Genomic DNA, 18891 nt, shown 5'->3' on the forward strand with positions numbered 1-18891 from the left:
TATATCTGATAATGGCAACTTTCCCCCCTTAACTTTCTGTTTTAGAACATGTTCCTACAGCCTGTGCACGAGTGGACGCATTACGTTCTCATGGGTACCCCAGAGAAGCACTGAGACTAGCAATAGCTATTGTTAACACGTTAAGACGGCAGCAACAGAAACAGCTGGAAATGTTCCGAACTCAAAAAAAAGGTAAATGTGTGAAGGAGTCTGTTTCCATTGGAATGGGATTCTTGGTGATGATGTCACTAGGTTTTATGCTCTTTTGGGAGAGAGAACTTTTAAAATTAGAGCCATGGTGATGGCCTTACTCACCACTCATTTGAAATATTTAATAGCTGATCTGTGAGAAATGTTAGGCATCCCCCCCTCCCCCCCCGTTGAATGTTGTAAGAAATAAAATTTTTTTACAAGTTTCTTAGGTTGGTTAATTTTTTAAAGGGAAGGTTTTTTTTTCTACTGTTTGAGTTATGTCGTATGTTGGAATTATCTAAAATGCACGTTAGCCAGATTTTTCATTTTGTGAAAGAGCATTTTAATTGTGATAGTAAGGGCTCTGGGGGTAGACTGCCTGTTTGAATCCTGGCAGGAGGTCCCAGCTGGGAGACCTTGGGCATTGACTTGACTATGGAATGGGGCTCAGCTGAGGACCTGTCTCTTAGAGTTGTTGAAAAGATTAAACTAGTTAATTCCTGTAGAGCACTGAAAGCAAGGCCTGACAGAGTGTGGAAGCACTATAAAACAGTTTAATTGTAATAATTTGTACATCAGGACATGATATGTATTTAACGTGATCAAACAGAACTCCTGGGGACTTCCCTGGCAGTCCAGTGGTTAAGACTTCGCCTTCCAATGCAGGGGGTGTGGGTTCAATCCCTGGTTGGGGAGCTGAGATCCCACATGCCTCGTGGCCAAAAAACCAAAACGTAAAACCGAAGCAATATTGTAACAAGTTCAGTAAAGACTTTAAAAATGGTCCACATCAAAAAAAATCTTAAAAAAAAAAGACTATACTCCAATGAAAGCTAAAAAAAAAAAAAAAAACAGAACTGGATTTTTCAAATTCTGTAAATAACATTGGATGAGCTGTCAACTGACAGAACACATTTAACTCCTCTTTATCTCAGTTTATTAATCTTTTAAATTTTAAATAAGCATTACTTAGTAGTAGTAATTGCAAAAGGGTTGTAACGTGCATAGGCCCTGATCAAAAGAAAGACATACGTATGCTTTTTCTGATTAATCCGTGCACTTCTTTTTCTTCTGTAGGTGTAAATCTTTTAATTTTTCTTTGGTAGGATTGTTTTGTTTTTACTCTGGAATTTTATATCTTATTCAGAGGGAAGTAGTTTTAGTTGTGGTGTTTTTTTGCTTATGTTTTTGTTTTATTCCTTGGGTGATTTTACACACATCTAGGGTATGGCTAAAAATGATCAGTTGTTGTTGAAGTGGGCTGGAGATTGGAGCGAGTGTTTGTTGTAATTTTTGATATCCTCTATGTTGCAAGTATTACAAATGTTAACATTATCATTTATATGATGAAAGAAAATTCCAACGTTACCATTGGAACCAAGGAAGGGGGAGCTCAGATGGGATTGGAATGTGATATCCCCAACAATCATTACTTTGTCCAGTTCTTTGTGTTTGTCATATCATCACTGGTTACCAGCTGTATTTACAAAATATGTTGCTTGGCCCTTTGCAAAATTTTCCTGAAATCTCCCTTCCCCTAAACACACACAATCTATGGCCAAAAGACATTCACTTCTGAAAAGTATAAAAGATTGAAATACTCAGGCTAAGAGAGAGTGAAGTACTTTTTATACTGCAACAGGAGAGCCTGCTTATGATGATTATCAGAGTTTTGAAATTCATGTTGATCTTTACGAAGAAATGTTTTTAAAATTAGTTTAATTAAAATGTTACAAATTCTAAGAAATACAAAGTGTAAAAATGTTAGTTCATGTAGGTAAGTTGGAACACATGTTAAGATAGACTCCTTTGATTGTCTTTGAGGTCTCGCTTAGACTCATTTCTCTTTTATCCTGCACACAATGAAAACTTTAATTTCAGACTATTCTTTATTCTTTACTAGCACTGCATATTTATATCTTTCCCTACTTTTTTTTTTTGTTTATCCATTCAAAGAATAGGTTTTTTGTAACTGTTACAATTCCAAATTGCTATAACAGTTATTTCTTATGGGGCCAAGATTAGTAAATGAAGTATCTTGTACATTTTCAATATTATTTGGCATGATATGTCAACTTTTTAAAAAAATTGAGATATAATTGACATATAACATATTAGTTTCATGTGTACAGCATAATGATTCCATATTTATATATTTTGAAATGATCACCACAGTAAGTCTATATATAAATATATATATGTATATGTATATATATATATATATATATATATATATATATAGAGAGAGAGAGAGAGAGAGAGAGAGAGAGAGAGCCTTGTTCCTAAGAGTAATGCTCATGTCTCTGTTTTCATCCTGGTTGTGTATATGAAAGCCAGTGACAGAAATTGAAGGGAAAGACCTTTCCAAGGAATCTAGTACCCACCTTCTATAAATTTTAATACATTGTGCCAGGCCATGCTTTATTTTTATGTACTAATAGTTGATAGTCCAAAACAGAAGACTTCTAAAGGAATACTGAACTTGCAGAATGGCTTTTTAGCTATTTACAAGCCAGTATTTTTCTTGTATATTTTATATTATATATAGGTTTTATTATAGTTTCCTTTAAGAAGGAACCACTATTATTTATAACTTTAGTAAACACTTAGATGTAAAATATTGCATTGTTTACAATAATGGAATATATCTTAAAATATTTGCAGCTTTTCTCTCAGCACTCTAACTTGAGAACTTGAGAGTTCTAACATTATGTGAAGAAAATGAAAAGGGTATGTTTCATCCAAATTATATGTTATCTTCTGCTATAGTTCCCCTTTGTGGCAAAGGTCCTCTCTTAAATGACTTACAGATCCACGATAAGGAAGATTTTTATAAGGTGATAGGGGAGTAATTTACATAGGGAAGTTCAAGTCCGACCCAGGGTACAGCTGCCTTCTAGACTCCATTTTAGATAACCCAGTGAGCACTGACTCTGAGAGTATCTTCTTAACGTAGTTGTAGAGTTAGTTATCCAATAATAATTCCAGGGGGACTTCTTAGTTCTCTCTAAAGTCACTCCTAGGAAGTGAGGAGAGTTGCCCTTAGCTTCTCAGGTGTAAAAATTTAGAATTCATTTTTCCTCATACATCATAATTTAATAGTGTAAGTAGTAATGTTAACCTAGTAGCCTGGACATATGAATTAAATAGATGTTTGACAGCTGTCTTGGGAAGTTAGTACCATTTATATTGATTCATAGATGAACCTTTAGAACTTAAAATAGTTCATGAGTTGGGGATTTTACGTACCCTTGTTTTTTAATTAAAGAGGAATTTTGAATTGAATTTAGTATTAATTTGTCAGGATGCTGGAAATGGTAAAGCCTTTCTGTCCTCTACTTCTCTCCATGTCTCAATTCCCTTTTCTTACACAGAGCTACCCCATAAAAGCATAACCTCAATAACCAATCTGGAGGGCTGGGTTGGACACCCCCTGGACCCCGTGGGCACTCTTTTCAGCAGCCTTATGGAAGCCTGCCGCACTGATGATGAAAGCTTCCCTGTGTTCTCAGATTTTACAGGTAAAACCATTGACATTTGTCTCGTGCTTTTTTCCCCTAAACCCGGAATGCCGTTCATCGTTGGTCATTTTCTTCACAGTTTGTTTTATGAATCCATATAGTTAACAGTACTAGCAGTTAGCAAGAAAGGGTACTCACACTTTTCAGGCAGGCTCCTACAAACTGGGAAAAGTCTTAGAGTTGACAATTGGCAGCATGTGTCAAGAACCTAAAAACATTTATTCCCTTCTAGTCAATGATTGTACATCTAAGAATTTATCTGCATTTATGACTATTTTCCAGCATAAAGGTATAAAATAAGGATGTACATCATGTGGGAGGGGAGAAGGATTGTCCCTTTACTACTCGCATGGCTGGATTAGCTTGGAGAGTTAAGTATCTAGCCTGTGGTGGTTGCCTTCATGGATTATGGGTGACCCAAACTCTATCAGGAGGGTGAGGGTATGGTATGACTTTGAATTCACTTTCTTGGGAGTTGGACAGTTGAAGTTTGTTAAGAATTTCTAATAGAAACACCTTAACAGAGATAAGAGAATGCTCAAAGAATCCTTCTCTTGTGATAACTGATGACTCTTTGATAACAAAAAGGACCATGAAATTGAGTTACATATATGTTGTATTCTCTACTGTTTTTATTATAAATTAAAACATTGTGATAAAAGTATGGAAAAATTTTTTTAACACCAGGCTTTAAAAAATTGATAACTATTGCAGTCATCATGTAACTTTACTCTTGTTTAATTAAAAATTTGTTTACTCTTAGGTATGTTTAGTATCTCTTCTTAGATTTATAGTTTTCTTTGGTGATTCATTTTTAGTGAGAGAAAAATATTTGTAATATTCTATCCCCCAGAAGGTACACATTTAGCCATTCATGGTCATTTTTTAAAAGATATTGGAAAACTATATACTTTAACCTAAGAAACATGGTTTTCTGGCTTTCTTGGAGTTAAGTCAATAATTTATTTAAGAGTACTAGGTAAAATAGATCGTACTTATCAGAGTACCTGCAAAAGTAGTTTCTGAACTCTGACTTCTTTTGTGACAGAGAATATGGGACAGTGCAAGTCTCTGGAATACCAGCATCTACCTGCACACAAATTCTTAGAAGAAGGGGAATCCTATTTAACGCTAGCTGTGGAAGTAGCCCTAATAGGGCTGGGACAGCAGCGTATTATGCCTGATGGGCTGTATACCCAAGAGAAGGTTTGCCGGAATGAGGAGCAGCTCATTTCCAAGCTTCAGGAAATTGAATTGGATGACACACTGGTGAAAATTTTTCGCAAGCAAGCAGTCTTCCTATTAGAAGGTAGTATGATAAAGAACTTTCTCACTTGTATAGCCCATTTTATTTAGCCACTCAGCTTTCTTATGTTGGGAGTACATTTAATATGGTGGTTATCTTGATTGGTATGGTCACTGAGTGTCATAGGCATGTTCACTTTCCAAAAAATAGTATCACTTAATAAAAAAGTACAGATGTTTACATGTTTATCATTTGATTTAGGTGGTCATGTAAGATAACCTGCTAGAAGTGAGCCCCCATTTAAATGCCACCAGCTTTAAAAAGGACTGTTTTTTTTAGTCTGTGTTGTTCCTGAGATAAATGCAAGTTTGATATTTAGTGAGTTATTGCTGGTAGACATATTCCTCTTTGCTTGATCAATTAAGTAATAAAATGGAAATTGGTTGGCATTCCTCCAAATTATTGGCTGTTACGTTGATGTCTGGGTTTTGAACATGTCATTTGCACATGCTGACAAAGGACCAAAGACTGCAGAAGTGAATTTCCACTGCGCTAATTATTTCAGAGAATACATTAGGTATAGATTCATCAAAGTAAAGGTTTCATAGAATCACTAAGGCAAAGTCTAGTTTTCTTCTTTCTGTAAGGTCAAGAGCTAAAGGGCCTAACAAATTTTGGATGGCATTATTTTTTTTTTAATGTTTTTTTTTTTTTTTTTCTTGAAAAGAATAAGTGTAATTAATGTGGTAGCCTAATCTTTTACACAGATTTATGTGATGTCAAATCTTTTAAACTGCTTCTGTCTCTCAAGTACATATGTGTTATTTCTGTGGATTTCTCTGTGATTAATAAGCTCATACAGTATGGTATCTTCATATTATATTCGGAATGGCTATATATAGGGAAGGGATTTAGAGAAAATAGCATTTCAAAACTTTTTATATGTCCAAACCTAAAGATCTATTTGAAAAAAATATTTTCATTAAATACATTATACATTTATGTGTTTTAGAAGTACACCTTAAAGGGGAAATATTCTTCTGAATAAAACATGCTTAATTTTGGTAAAAATTCCTAATAATTTTTTGAAGCACTCTCCTGAAGCTTTTTTTCCCTAAAGATAAAAGCCCATCTTGACAAATTTCAAATGATCTTGATCCTTTCATTACTGTTTTAGTTTCCTGTCATATATTTCCTTTTGATATAAGCAATATCATTAGCCATAAACTTTTCTATGCTGGCTTAGTAACTCTTGGTAACTGCCTTTTGATTTTCATTATACTGAAGGAAAAGATGAGGATGTGTGGTTTTCAAAGTTGATAGTGTCTGATATCTGTTCATCACTTACCTTTTTAAATGTCTCCGTGTTCATTACTCATGAATATTTTTTAACTTTGTCTTAGTCTTTGATTAGTCCCTACCTTCCCATTAAACATTTTAGTGAGAACTGTACTCTGTAAGGAGTGCTGATGACCCACCCCAGCCTCCTCTCTTTTCCCAACCTTGCTAGGCCCCAAAGAGTGGTTGGTGCAGGACAGGAAGAAGTCCAAGGGGAAGCCAAGGGACCGTTTCTATATACACCAAAAGATAAGCGCTCCATGATTGAGATGACTGCACTGGGCACCAAGGTCTTCATACACTTATATTCTGTGAATTTCAGGGGCAAATTAGTTAGCAGACTCAGGTTTCTGAAAAAGAGGAAGCAGTAACCCCTTGTATTTTGTTGCTGAGTGTTAAATCACTTCTGGACACAGTATGGGCACATTGAATCAACTGGCATATTGGAAAAACACTTCTGGGGAACTTAGATTTCAAATTTCAGTTTTTCATTTTTCAGTACACCAGAGTTCAGGCATTACACTGAGTATTAATCAACAAATAATTCTGTGATACCTGACTGAATGTTTTGCTTGTTGGGAGGTGTTATTATGTTGATTATGCATCCTGGCCTTCCCTGCATAGTATAAAAAGGGAACTTGATGGTACAAGGGAAACACTGAAAGGAAATGGAAGAGAAATGAAGATGGAAAATATACAAGTTTGCTATAATTAGTCCTTAAAAAAATAAGAGTTAATGTCTTAGTCTGCTCAGGCTGCCATTAAAAAATACTACAGATTAGGTGGCTTAAACAGTAGAAATTTATTTCTCACAGTTCTGGAGGCTGAGAAGTCCAAGGTCAAGGTGCTGGCTAATTCAGTTTCTGGTGAGGGCCCTCTTCCTGCCTTGCAGATGGCTGCCTTCTCCCTGAGCCTTCACAAGACAGAGACAGAGATCACTCTTTCTGTCTCTTCTCATAGGTCACTAATTCTGTTGGACCAGGTCAGGGCCCCTATGACCTCATTTAACCTTAATTACCTCCATAAAGGCCTTATCTTCCAGTCACATTGAGAGTTGTGGCTTTAACATATGAATTCGGGGGGAGGGCAAACATTCAATAATATAACAAATAATTTGGCCTCATTATATGAACTAAAGGTAAAACTGCAATGCCCTATCAGCTTTTGAAGAATATCAGATCGCTAAAACATTTTTAAATGTCTTAAAGACAAAAAAAAAAGAGATTAATAGATTTGATAAAATTAGAAATCTAGGATTGATTTTAGTTTGTCTAGGTAAAAAAATAAGTTATTTACATGACTTTCAAAGTACTTTAATAAGGAACAATTCAAAAATACTAACCAAGGAATAAAACAATGAAATTTAAAAACAACTTCTGTTAAAATGATCTAAAATGTATCATGCTCCTACTCAGTGCCCAATTCAGTAACTCCTCTCACCATTTCCTCTGAACTGCATTTCCTGCATTCTAAACTCTTCACCAGACTTATTTTTCTCATGGAAAACAAATGTATTATGTCTTTTGAGCAGTAGTGTCATGATTCATAATTCTAGAAGTCATGAAACCGATGTTACCCAAAGGTGACATGGAAACTAACTTATAGAACACTTCACAGTAACTAAACCTCACAGTACCTAAGCGGAAAGTAGTTGAACTAACCACTGTGGTTTCCTTTCAAAATTTATTTTAAAAGAGGGTATCGTCCTTCTTAGGGTAGCATTCAGAGAACACACAGGGGAAGTCAGCTCTGCCACCATGCCTGTCACAAGTTACTAAGAAATGAATTTTGACAGTTTAAATATAATTTTACTTTTAAAATTGGTCTTTTGAAGCCCAAATAGTGGTAGAATCAGTTACTTTAATTTTTTTTTTCTTTTGCCTACGGTGAGTATTATTCTGGTCTTTTATTATTAATCACTTTATGAGAATTAATATCTATTTCTGCTTATTAGAAGCAACAATATTTAAAGTCTTTGTATTGGGATTTGTGGTTCAGAATCCTCCCCATCCCTCCCCCTGAAACAGAGAACTCTTCTCTGGAAACCTGGCTTATTTGTGCCCCTAAGACTGACTGGGTCTGGGGCAGGTTCCAAAGTTAAGCTGTAGAGTCATCTGTGTATTTGAAAATCTGGATGCTCAGATATCACACACTGAGATAGGGTCTTTCTTAAATTCAGTGCGGTTTCCTGCTTTGGAGTGTTTATTTCTCTGAAGCAGTTATAATGTGAAAAAGTTCTGCCCCACAGTTCTGTGATTCTCCTTTTAGCTGTGGCACAGGGAAGTGTTCCTGAAGTGAATTTGATATCGTATACTCTACCCTGTAGAATCATTTTACTAAGAATTGTATTCGTTTCTACTATGTCACTTAGATTACATTCTTAACTAGATTAGCATTGTTTATAACTTTACATAAAAAATTTAAACTATACTTTACAAGAAGTCTTAGTTCCTTTTTTAGGAATGTAAAATGTGTATACTCTCTTCCTACAGCCGGACCATATAGTGGTTTAGGCGAAATAATCCATCGGGAGAGCGTTCCAATGCACACATTTGCCAAGTATCTCTTCACCTCTCTCCTACCTCATGATGCTGAATTGGCATACAAAATTGCACTGAGAGCAATGCGGTACGTATTCACAGCCCCGCCGGGCAGAGGCAATCCAAATCCCCCACTGGGAAAAATGGCTGTTAACTGACTTCTCATTCATTCATTTTTCTTGTAGGCAGCAGAAAAACTAAAAACAGCTTCTTGGGTTGTGGTGGTGGTGGTTTGTTGGCTTGTTTGGCTTTTGTTTTAAAGTAAGGGAAGAACGGTATTCTTGTCTGCTGTCACACTTATGTTCATGGTGGCTTTATCCTGCTTTTTCTTGAAGCTAGAATTTGGGACTAGAGAACAACTTCAGGCCAAGTTTAACCACAAGGCAGCAACAGTTGAACCTTCCTAAATAATGTAACTGTTTAGAAAAAATTAGATTTTTGAAGCAGTGGTAAATAACACGTATACTTGACTGAATATAATAATTGAGAGAGCCCTTCACACCGGCTGTAATTACACATTCCATCAGTAGCGCAGGAAAGCCATCCTAGCACCGAAACCCCTTTGTGCTCCACTGGAGGGTGAGAGAAGATGGGAGCGGTATCTAGTGTTGAAGGCATCGCTATTTAGGGGTCTTCCAGGATTTGTTCGCCTCAGCTTTGTTTCCACCTGCCCCTCAGTCCCTCCTTTTCAGTAATAACAATTAGAACACATTCTCTGCTGCTGACCTTTCTGTTTTCACCATCCTTTTAAAAAGTCAGTTCACAAAATAATTATTTTTATCACGAATTTGTTCTAGCTGCATATTTTTTAATGAACTCAAGATTAAATTTTTCAATCTTATATACAGCCTTTTTTTAAACTTTAAGGACCTGAAAGGAATATCAACCTTTCTTAAAACATGAGCTTTTTTCCTTTTGTCTTTTTTTTTTAATTAACACACTTAAAAAAAATTTTTTTTTTATTGCGGTAAAAGTCACATAATATAAAACATACCATTTCAACCATATTTAACTGTACAGTTCAGTGGCACTAAGTACACTTACATGGTTGTGCAACTCTTTAATTAACACACTTTTGTTAAACTGCTGATTAGACCCTGTTATTGCCACCTAAAGACAAACCACGTACACACCTAAAAGCTTGAGGTGCTGGAGAACAGTTTGATTCCGCAGAAACTTTTCATCGAAGATACTAACTCTGCAGCCAGTGTAATGGATTCAAAAACAATGCCTTTCCTGTATGAGTATAGCTTATAAGTCGCAGGAGGCCTCTTTTATGCAGCAATAGAGTGTGTTTGTATTTGTGTGTGTGTATATGTGTACCTGTGTGTCATTGTGTATTGAGGCTGACATCCTTTAATTTGACATGCTTTCCTCGGCAACATGAAATCTCATTAACGTATCAGAGAAACCTTAAAAGTTCTCTCTTGTCTGTTTTTAAAATATCAAAAAATAAATTAATAACTAACATAAGCAAAAGTCCCCCACCAAATTACTTTATACCACTTGGTTTGTATTTTAGAGCACAATTTTATAAGTACATTCCTATTCCCATTTTTGGAAGCTGAAATGGAAGTTATCAGATGAAGACAGATGTTCAGCTCTATACTTACTCAAATCCTAACAATTCTGCTCCTGTGGTAAAGGGAAGGATACTAATGTTATGATGCCACCAGATGCTATTGCTACAATTACTGTAAAGTTTAAGGGTAAAATAGCTAAGGTTTCTCTGTGGGTCTGGCTTATGTGAAGGTATCTGTCAGGTGGGGAGGCTTGTTTTTTCTAACACTCAGAAACTCATTTATGTCCACCCTTGGTTGCTGCCCAGGCAGTTTGTTCATGGCGCACAATAGCAGGGCACAGGGGAATTGTCTTCCACCTCTTCTCTTTTACCTGCCACACGCCCTCAGCCAAAGGATGGCCATGGGAGGGAGGTGGTGTGAACTACTAGAGCATCTCAAGGCAGCCAGGGGAACGGGAAGGAAAAGAGACAGGTAGCTTACTTGCTTCTTAGTCTTTCTAGAAAGAGAGGGGAGGTACTGAAGAAGGGCGTTTTCACAATCATTTTCTCATCTTTCCAGGGATGTTGACTAGTTTGCTCTACAGCAACTCTGGAAGGATCTGCCTGTGAATATAGGGATAGTCTGGGGTTTTTTAAAAAGCTAAATAGCAACCCCACCAAAATTCTTACTACTTAATTGCCACCATCTAATGCTAACATCTCTGTCCCTAGATAAAAGGAAAAGGGAATGAGGGATTTGGCTTACCAGAGCAATAATTGCTGTTGGGTAGGGCCCCCAGCCCAGCGTCACACCCTGACCCTGCTAACTTCTCCTGGTCCCCAGCTCTTCCTCCACAGTCCCTAACACTGGTGTACTTGAGTGAAGGTCAGTGTTCTGATGATTGTAAAAAAACTATTGCAGTTATAGCTACTCTACTAATCTCTTTGGTGCTTATATTTGGAAGAGACCACCAAGCATGTGCTTTGTTTCAATAGTTGTTCTTTATTTGTCAACATATTCATAAAGATACATTGATTAAAATAAGAAATCATGCTGAATTTATGCAAGACTGTCAAGGGACAAATACTTGGATCATTTGCATCCATCATCTCTGATATGACTGATAGAACATTTTCTAACTATAAATTTCTGAAATAATAAGGAACTAATTATGCAGAAAGTATGAATATATGGAAAGAAGTCATTTTTGTTTTACTTTCCCTCTTACTTTGTTTTAGTAAGTTAAACTTATTCGTCTCAGCTATACACTGATTCCTAACGGTTGTAATCACAGTTTTAAATATCCACTTGACTATCAGTTTCTTTTGATTTTGATTTTTTAATGAGTGATAAGATTCAGAAATTTTATAGTAGGTAAACATTAAGACTTGTGTTTCAAACCTCTCCATTGTTACACGTCTTAATTTCCTTGAATGTTGCCGTTTTCTGAATGACGCTAAAGAAAGGAAACCTCTTAGGTTTAGGTGATGGGCAATTAACGAGGTAACTTTAGCATCCAGACAGCAAAGTGTAGCTGTACCAGCTCTTCTCTCACCAAGGACCTGAACAGTCTCTCGCAGCATCTACCTGCTCCTCTGGCTTCTGGGCAGTCCCTGTGGCCAGGGTGATGGACAAGTGGTAACTAAGAGCCGCCTGCCTTGTCTTGTCATTACAGGTTGCTAGTGTTGGAATCCACTGCTCCAGCGGGAGACCTCACCCGTCCACACCACATGGCATCCGTTGTTCCCAACCGGTACCCTCGTTGGTTCACTCTAAGCCACATAGAATCCCAGCAGTGCGAGCTGGCATCCACTATGCTCACTGCAGCCAAAGGTACTGGGTTGTCCTGAGGCCTCATGATTATTTTGTTAGTTTGCCTTTTTATTTTAAGGGTCATGTTTTCCATCAAATTCTCGATAGTGGTGCTTATGTTGTAAGGGATCCTTTTCTTTAGATGTTAGCTTATGAAGCAAAACAGGTGCTACTCATTTGAGCCGGCATTTTCCTCATTTAACTGCATCATTAAACTTGCTGCTGGCAGAGTTTGGGTTTAGTTACCATGCCATGTAAATGGGGGGTGAGCTTCAGAGGCAGATTAAAAAGTTGGGTTACATTTTTTCTCCCTGAAATATTCACTAGAAATAAAAAAGCAGGAACCTGTGAGAACTATTTGCTATCTCATTTTGGTTCTGGTTCACATGCGCTTTTAGTCATGAGGCTGAGGCTGTGTCTCAGTGTATCTTTTTCCTGAAGCCGGGATTTATAGATATGCAATAACCTTGGGACACTTAGTTGTAACATTTGTGCCATCCGTGAACATTTCATGTAAATTAACTTGTACTTTGTGTTTCGTTTTGTTCCTTTTTTAACTCCGTGTGTGTGTGTGTGTGTGTGTGTGTGTGTGTGTGTGTGTGTGGCTGTGTGATTTCTGTTGTTGTTGTTTTGCTTTGCCTTGCTTTGCTTTGATTTGTTTCCCCTTGTTCGTTGCAGGCGACGTTCGGAGGCTGGAAACAGTATTAGAATCCATCCAGAAAAACATTCACTCCTCATCCCACATCTTCAAGCTTGCCCAAGACGCATTTAAAATAGCAACTCTCATGGACAGTTTGCCAGACATCACTCTTTTGAAGGTGTCTCTGGAGCTGGGCCTGCAGGTATGTGACTGTGGTCTTTCCTGGGGCACCAAGGACTGCTAAATAAAAGCATCATCCTAGGGTGTTGCTGTTTGTTTGGATTTTTTAGTGCAGGTACATGACTCTTTGGTGCACAGATCTGTTAGGCTTCAGGAGAGCACTGCACTTCACAGTTGTGGTCACTCCCACCTGAGCCAGACTGCTGCCTCATGTGTAGGACTGTACCTTTAGAAGCCCTGTTTGTGTCTTTCAATAAAAAATCCTCTTCTGTATTAGAGCCTTAACATCACTGTTTCTCCATTAATGAATTGAAGAAGAGTTATTGCTATACATGGCTTAAATAAAGCTCTCATGTATAATAACGATTCATTTGTTAGGGTTAAATTTTTAGAGGAAGTATGGATATTTACTGGTGTTTGCATTTTCATGATAGATGGACAGTTCTGACTCCTTTTTTATAACCCTGAGAAAATTAGGGTAAAGGAAGAGGGATTGGGCCGGGGTCCAGTTTCAGCTTCAGCAGGCCTGCTTAGACATATTACCAAGGACATTTTGAGTTAGTCATGCAGATAGATGTTTGCTTCCTTATAGTATCTGAAAAGATTACTGTATAAACCAGGAACTGAAAAGTTTGTATTTCTACTTTTCTCAGGGTATCTCTATTAACATTTGTGTTTTTCCCTCCATAAAAAGCAGTGAAAGAAATTGTCATCTTGTAATTTTCTAAAGTATGGGGACTAGAATGCCCCAATTAGATGATTAATATGGTTTTCTAGTTATGGCTTCTCCTTACAGTGATTAATAAGGTTAAAGAATTAGATTGTAGAAAAATGCACTTGCCACTTACAGTACTCTACAAGCAGAGGGCATGGGAGATTGCATTTAAGCTATACAATGACATTTTAGAAGTTTTCTTTTAAAAAATAAATTCTTGTTGTTTGGCTTATTTTTGTTATCATTTTCCTCTTAAAGGTATGATGCAGAAAGAACCATTAACATGAGTTTTCTGGGTATTTGGAATTCTGGCAGCTTTTTTTGGTAAACGGCAGATTACTGGGAGCTTGCTCCCTGCCTCATTCTTCCTGGGACCCAGGAAGGAATCCCATAGGACCTTTCCAAGGCTTTAGGAGTATTATGTCCCTAGATGCTCTGAATCTTAAAAAATGAGGGAAGCAGGACGATACGGTTAATTTTATCTTGGAATCTATTAGAAAGTAAAAAACAAAATTAGATTGCTAATGATGCCAAAGGTGATTTCTTTCTATAGACCTGGGGTTATCTTCTTAATCGCCAGGAAGGAACAACCAGAGATTGAAGGGGTAACTAAAACAATTATTTTAAAAAAAAAAAAAGCCTCTTTGCCAACTGAGGGTTTCTAGTCAGAATTAATTCATGACGTGGCTCAGAAATTTGAGAACCATGGCATGTTAACGCTGGCGAGGAGAAGAGGGCGTGGACTGTGTTTAATGTCCAGTCCAGCCCTTGGGTTTTGCAGAGGAGAGGAGCGGTCGATTGAGTGACTTGCCCAGGTTGCCACATCTAGTCAGCTGGCCTACCGGGAGCAGAACACAGACCTCCTGCCTCCCAGGCTGGGCAAGGCCAGCAAGGGGAGCTGTGGGTAAGTCCAAATTCATATGCACAGCTTTATTCCAAATAAGGCTCTCCGTCCTCCTGGTGGTAGGGAGTCTGCCTAGTAGTTTATACCTTGGAAGGAATTCTTTTCTTTTTCCATTGACTTAGGGATAATCTTCCAAAACATTGTGTTATCCTGTCTTTATAGGTTATGCGGATGACACTGTCAACCTTAAACTGGCGGCGGCGGGAGATGGTGAGGTGGCTGGTAACATGCGCTACTGAAGTGGGTAGGTAAAACCAGGGGCAGGAGCCTTCCAGGGTGCCTCACGGTCAGATTTAACTTATTTCCAGATACATACAGGAACATTTTCACTTCTTTACCTTGACTTCTCCAAGGCTCCTGCCCCTTCTGGCAACCTACAGGGGCTCTCTTCCCCGAACCCCACCGTCAACCCTCAGTTATACACGCTTACACTGTTCCTGTCACATCTGTGGGGCTCCAACTCTTATTTAAAATGGAATAAGTCAGAGAGCAGACACTTTTTATTCAGCTGTTCTGTCACGTTTAAGGTGCTTTCAGTAACTTTTTGTGATAATCAAGTTTACAGTTTCATATTCCAGAGTGAATCTTTGGTAGGCAGCAAACCATCTTTGGAACTAACTTTAGACTGTGGGTTAATGGTTCAGGTCACTTTAATGAAAACAATATAAAGTTATCTAGTTGCACGGAGTTTTTTCTTCACCATCTGAGGGCATTCGTCATGGTATCCAACAGAGAAATGACCACTGGGTGTGGTTTAGGTGAGCTTTGTGAGAATTTGTAGTAGCCATAAGAAGATCCCCGGTTGCCCATACAGTGCAATCTGAGACCCTTCAGCCAACTGTTTCCCCTCTGCAGCAATAAATCATAACTAAAAAACCCATACATTCCTGGCGAGAAGGCCAACACAAACAAAATGGTGGCTATTGGAAATAAATGTGGGTTAAACTGTCTTCTTATTTGCATCAGAAAAGGATACACACCTCTTGCTGAGAAGGCACTGCTACCTCAGTGCTTATCTAAAGATTGACACAGCAGATACTGTAAAAGCCTTTTTCTTGTCATTTTTCTTTTTTTAATCTATAATGGTATGTTATCTTGGAAAAAGGGAAATTGGTCTCAGTATAAAAATTATATTACTGAAGTGATGCTTTAGTGAAGCAATACAAAGATAATACCAGTCCAAGAACTGCCACACCACTTCCCTACCCCTGCACCAAGAAACAGGCCTAATTTCTCTTAGATTTAGTACCTGCGCTTTAAATGGCCCACGTTTAGGATTTTCCTACAGCTGAGGCATATTGCGTCTGTGTACTTAAAATGGTTATTTTCAAGACCTTGTCATCCATTTCAAACATCTGAGTCGTCTGTATGTCTGCTTCTGTTGACTCTTTTCTCTTGACTACAGGTCACATTTTCCTGCTTCTGTGTGTGTTTAATCACTTTGTATTGTGTGTACTTTAAACTTACACACAGGCACACAGACCACATAAAAAAACCACATTTTGGTGAGGGTTGTAGTTTTTCTGACTCAGATTCTGTGGTGGGTAACTGACAGGAGGCCCCAGTGAACTAGAGCTCATTAGCAAAAAGCCATTGTCTGAGATGGCAAGCAAGCAGCAGCACAGTGCAAATACCAGCTACCGAGAGGATTAGTTCTTTATTACAGGAAGTTCATGTTCCTTTCAGGCATTTCACTGAATAGCAATCTATAATAACCTTATTCTAAAAGGTTGCTCCCAGGCACATTACCTTACAGGATTTTCTGACCTAGCTCATGTCCTGTGATGGTTAACAATGTAAGCATTGATTATAAAGTGGAAATAAGGCAAGACCTCTGGGCAGCCTCTCGTCAGTAATGGGGCTTCTCTGTGCTCCTTGCAGGTGTTTACGCCCTGGACAGCATCATGCAGAGCTGGTTTACGCTTTTTACTCCCACTGAAGCCACAAGTATTGTTGCAACCACCGTGATGTCCAACAGCACCATCGTCCGCCTCCACCTGGACTGCCACCAGCAGGAAAAGCTGGCCAGCAGCGCCCGGACACTCGCATTGCAGTGCGCTATGAAGGACCCTCAGAACTGTGCCCTCTCCGCGCTGACCCTGTGTGAAAAGGATCACATAGCTTTTGAGACGGCGTACCAAATTGTTCTCGACGCTGCTACAACTGGCATGAGCTACACCCAGCTCTTTACAATAGCACGGTACATGGAGCACCGCGGGTACCCCATGAGGGCCTACAAGCTGGCCACCCTGGCCATGACCCATCTTAACCTGAGTTACAATCAGGACACGCACCCAGCCATTAATGACGTTTTGTGGGCCTGTGCGCTTAGCCACTCCCTTGGTAAAAATGAGCTTGCAGCTATAATACCTCTGGTGGTCAAGAGTGTCAAGTGTGCAACGGTACTGTCAGACATTTTGCGCAGATGCACTCTGACCACTCCTGGCATGGTGGGACTTCACGGAAGGAGGAACTCTGGTAAGCTCATGTCACTGGACAAAGCCCCCTTGAGGCAACTCTTGGATGCCACAATTGGGGCCTACATCAACACGACACACTCACGGCTCACACACATCAGTCCTCGGCACTATAGTGAGTTCATAGAGTTCCTCAGCAAGGCCCGAGAGACCTTCTTAATGGCGCATGATGGACACATTCAGTTTACACAGTTTATCGACAACCTGAAACAAATCTACAAAGGCAAAAAGAAACTGATGATGTTGGTTCGGGAGAGGTTTGGTTGATTGATTGATAGAACTTGTATGAATGGGGGTGGGGGTGGGAATGGGGGGGACAGTTTGTTTTTACTTGAGCCTGCCTTTGTACCCTTTTTAACTTAAAGAACAGAGCCACACCGGTATTATATGTGTATAGTTATATTGCGTTTGCAGACTAAATTGTCATGTGAAAGTTTGTGTGTTTTTAATTTTCTTCCCTTTTTCTTTTTATTATTTTTTTTCTTATTCTTTTTTTTTTTTTTTTTTTTTTTGGTTTTGTATGAGAGAGAGGTTAAAAAGGTTTGGTTTACACTGAGTATATGTTGTCAAGTGGCAAAAGTCCACATAGCTCTCCTGTTTTCTGTATACGTTCACAGCCTCAAAAAAAAATAATTGAAATGGCTTTAAAAACCAAACAAAACACCTCCATCCTGTGATAAGTACCTCGAATGGATTCAGCTTTACTCCTTTGTAACTCATCTTTACATTTTCAGCATATTTAAACAAACCCAACAAAACGAAAATACTAATAGTTAAAAGGCTGACCCACGTGGCTTTGCAGTGCTGTTCGTCCAGAAGCATGGCACACAATGCTTGTGCATGTGGAAACTTAGCGACTGTCAACATACATTCTCAGGGATTTATCAAAAAAATAAAAATAAAAAAAGAATGAGAGCATTTATTGTACTGTATATATATTATAGTATATGTCTGAATATTGAAAATATAACATTAACTAATTTATAAAAAATATTCTATGTAATGCAAAATACTTGAAGCTGCAGTAGCTTGGTTTTAAACAAAAACAAAAAAAAAACTGAGAGAAAACCTATCAGAAGGACTAAAAGTGCGCCTTGCTTCAGGGTTGGCTCAGGCGGTGAACTTCATGCTGGGCATCTATGCAGAGCCACCTTTTGGATTGCATGGTTTGACTGAGATCTCTTGGGAGAAATTATATATGTATATATATTTATACAACTTATGTATACATATATATATATATGTATACACACAGACACAAGACACACCAACAACAACCACTACACCACACATGCTTGTAACAGGCACTAGAATAAAGAAGGACAACAAAATACACAGCCAGAGCAGCAAGCCTTAGCATTAAGAATATACAGTATGCCGGAACTGGGGTTCGTGCCTCCTAGCCTAGAAAACTTAAAAGAAATATCCTTTTGACAAAACGCAAAATGTTTTCCAAAACAATTGACATCTGATACATTACGCCTTTGCAGTGAGCTAATAATAAGCTAACCTTTGTGCACAAATAACATTATATATATTATATATCTATTCTGCATAGGTATTTTGACTTTGTGCAGGACAGAAAGTTGTGTAGGTATGACTGTTCTACTTTTCAGTTTTCTTTCTTTTTTTTTAAATATATTTTATTTTCTCTAGAATTACTCAAAACAAAAGCAGCCTTCTATCTTGCCTTGTCTTAATGCTTTAAAATAACCAAACTGGAGATCTAACTACCAAACTGTTCATTATATTATTAAATACCAACTTTGGTTACAGTATAGTGTCTTTACTTTAGCTGATGGTTCTGTAACCTTGTGCTTTTTA

The 18891-nt window shown here is 38.1% G+C and overlaps 1 protein-coding gene across 1 annotated transcript in view; it reads left to right on the forward strand.

The window, feature by feature from the left end:
• The window catches only part of ZSWIM6 (zinc finger SWIM-type containing 6), a 197024-nt gene extending 179668 nt beyond the window's left edge, over positions 1 to 17356 (forward strand). The window contains exons 7-14 of the mRNA XM_068535382.1: positions 46 to 192; positions 3567 to 3713; positions 4762 to 5022; positions 8790 to 8925; positions 12015 to 12172; positions 12830 to 12993; positions 14753 to 14834; positions 16472 to 17356. Of these exons, the coding sequence (XP_068391483.1) occupies positions 46 to 192; positions 3567 to 3713; positions 4762 to 5022; positions 8790 to 8925; positions 12015 to 12172; positions 12830 to 12993; positions 14753 to 14834; positions 16472 to 17334 (1958 nt within the window). The 3' untranslated portion in view covers positions 17335 to 17356. The remainder of the gene's footprint in view (positions 1 to 45; positions 193 to 3566; positions 3714 to 4761; positions 5023 to 8789; positions 8926 to 12014; positions 12173 to 12829; positions 12994 to 14752; positions 14835 to 16471) is intronic.
• The last annotated feature ends 1535 nt before the right edge of the window (positions 17357 to 18891 follow it).

The sequence above is a fragment of the Eschrichtius robustus genome, chromosome 2 (genome assembly GCF_028021215.1).
Source record: "Eschrichtius robustus isolate mEscRob2 chromosome 2, mEscRob2.pri, whole genome shotgun sequence".
NCBI classification, from domain to species: domain Eukaryota; kingdom Metazoa; phylum Chordata; class Mammalia; order Artiodactyla; family Eschrichtiidae; genus Eschrichtius; species Eschrichtius robustus.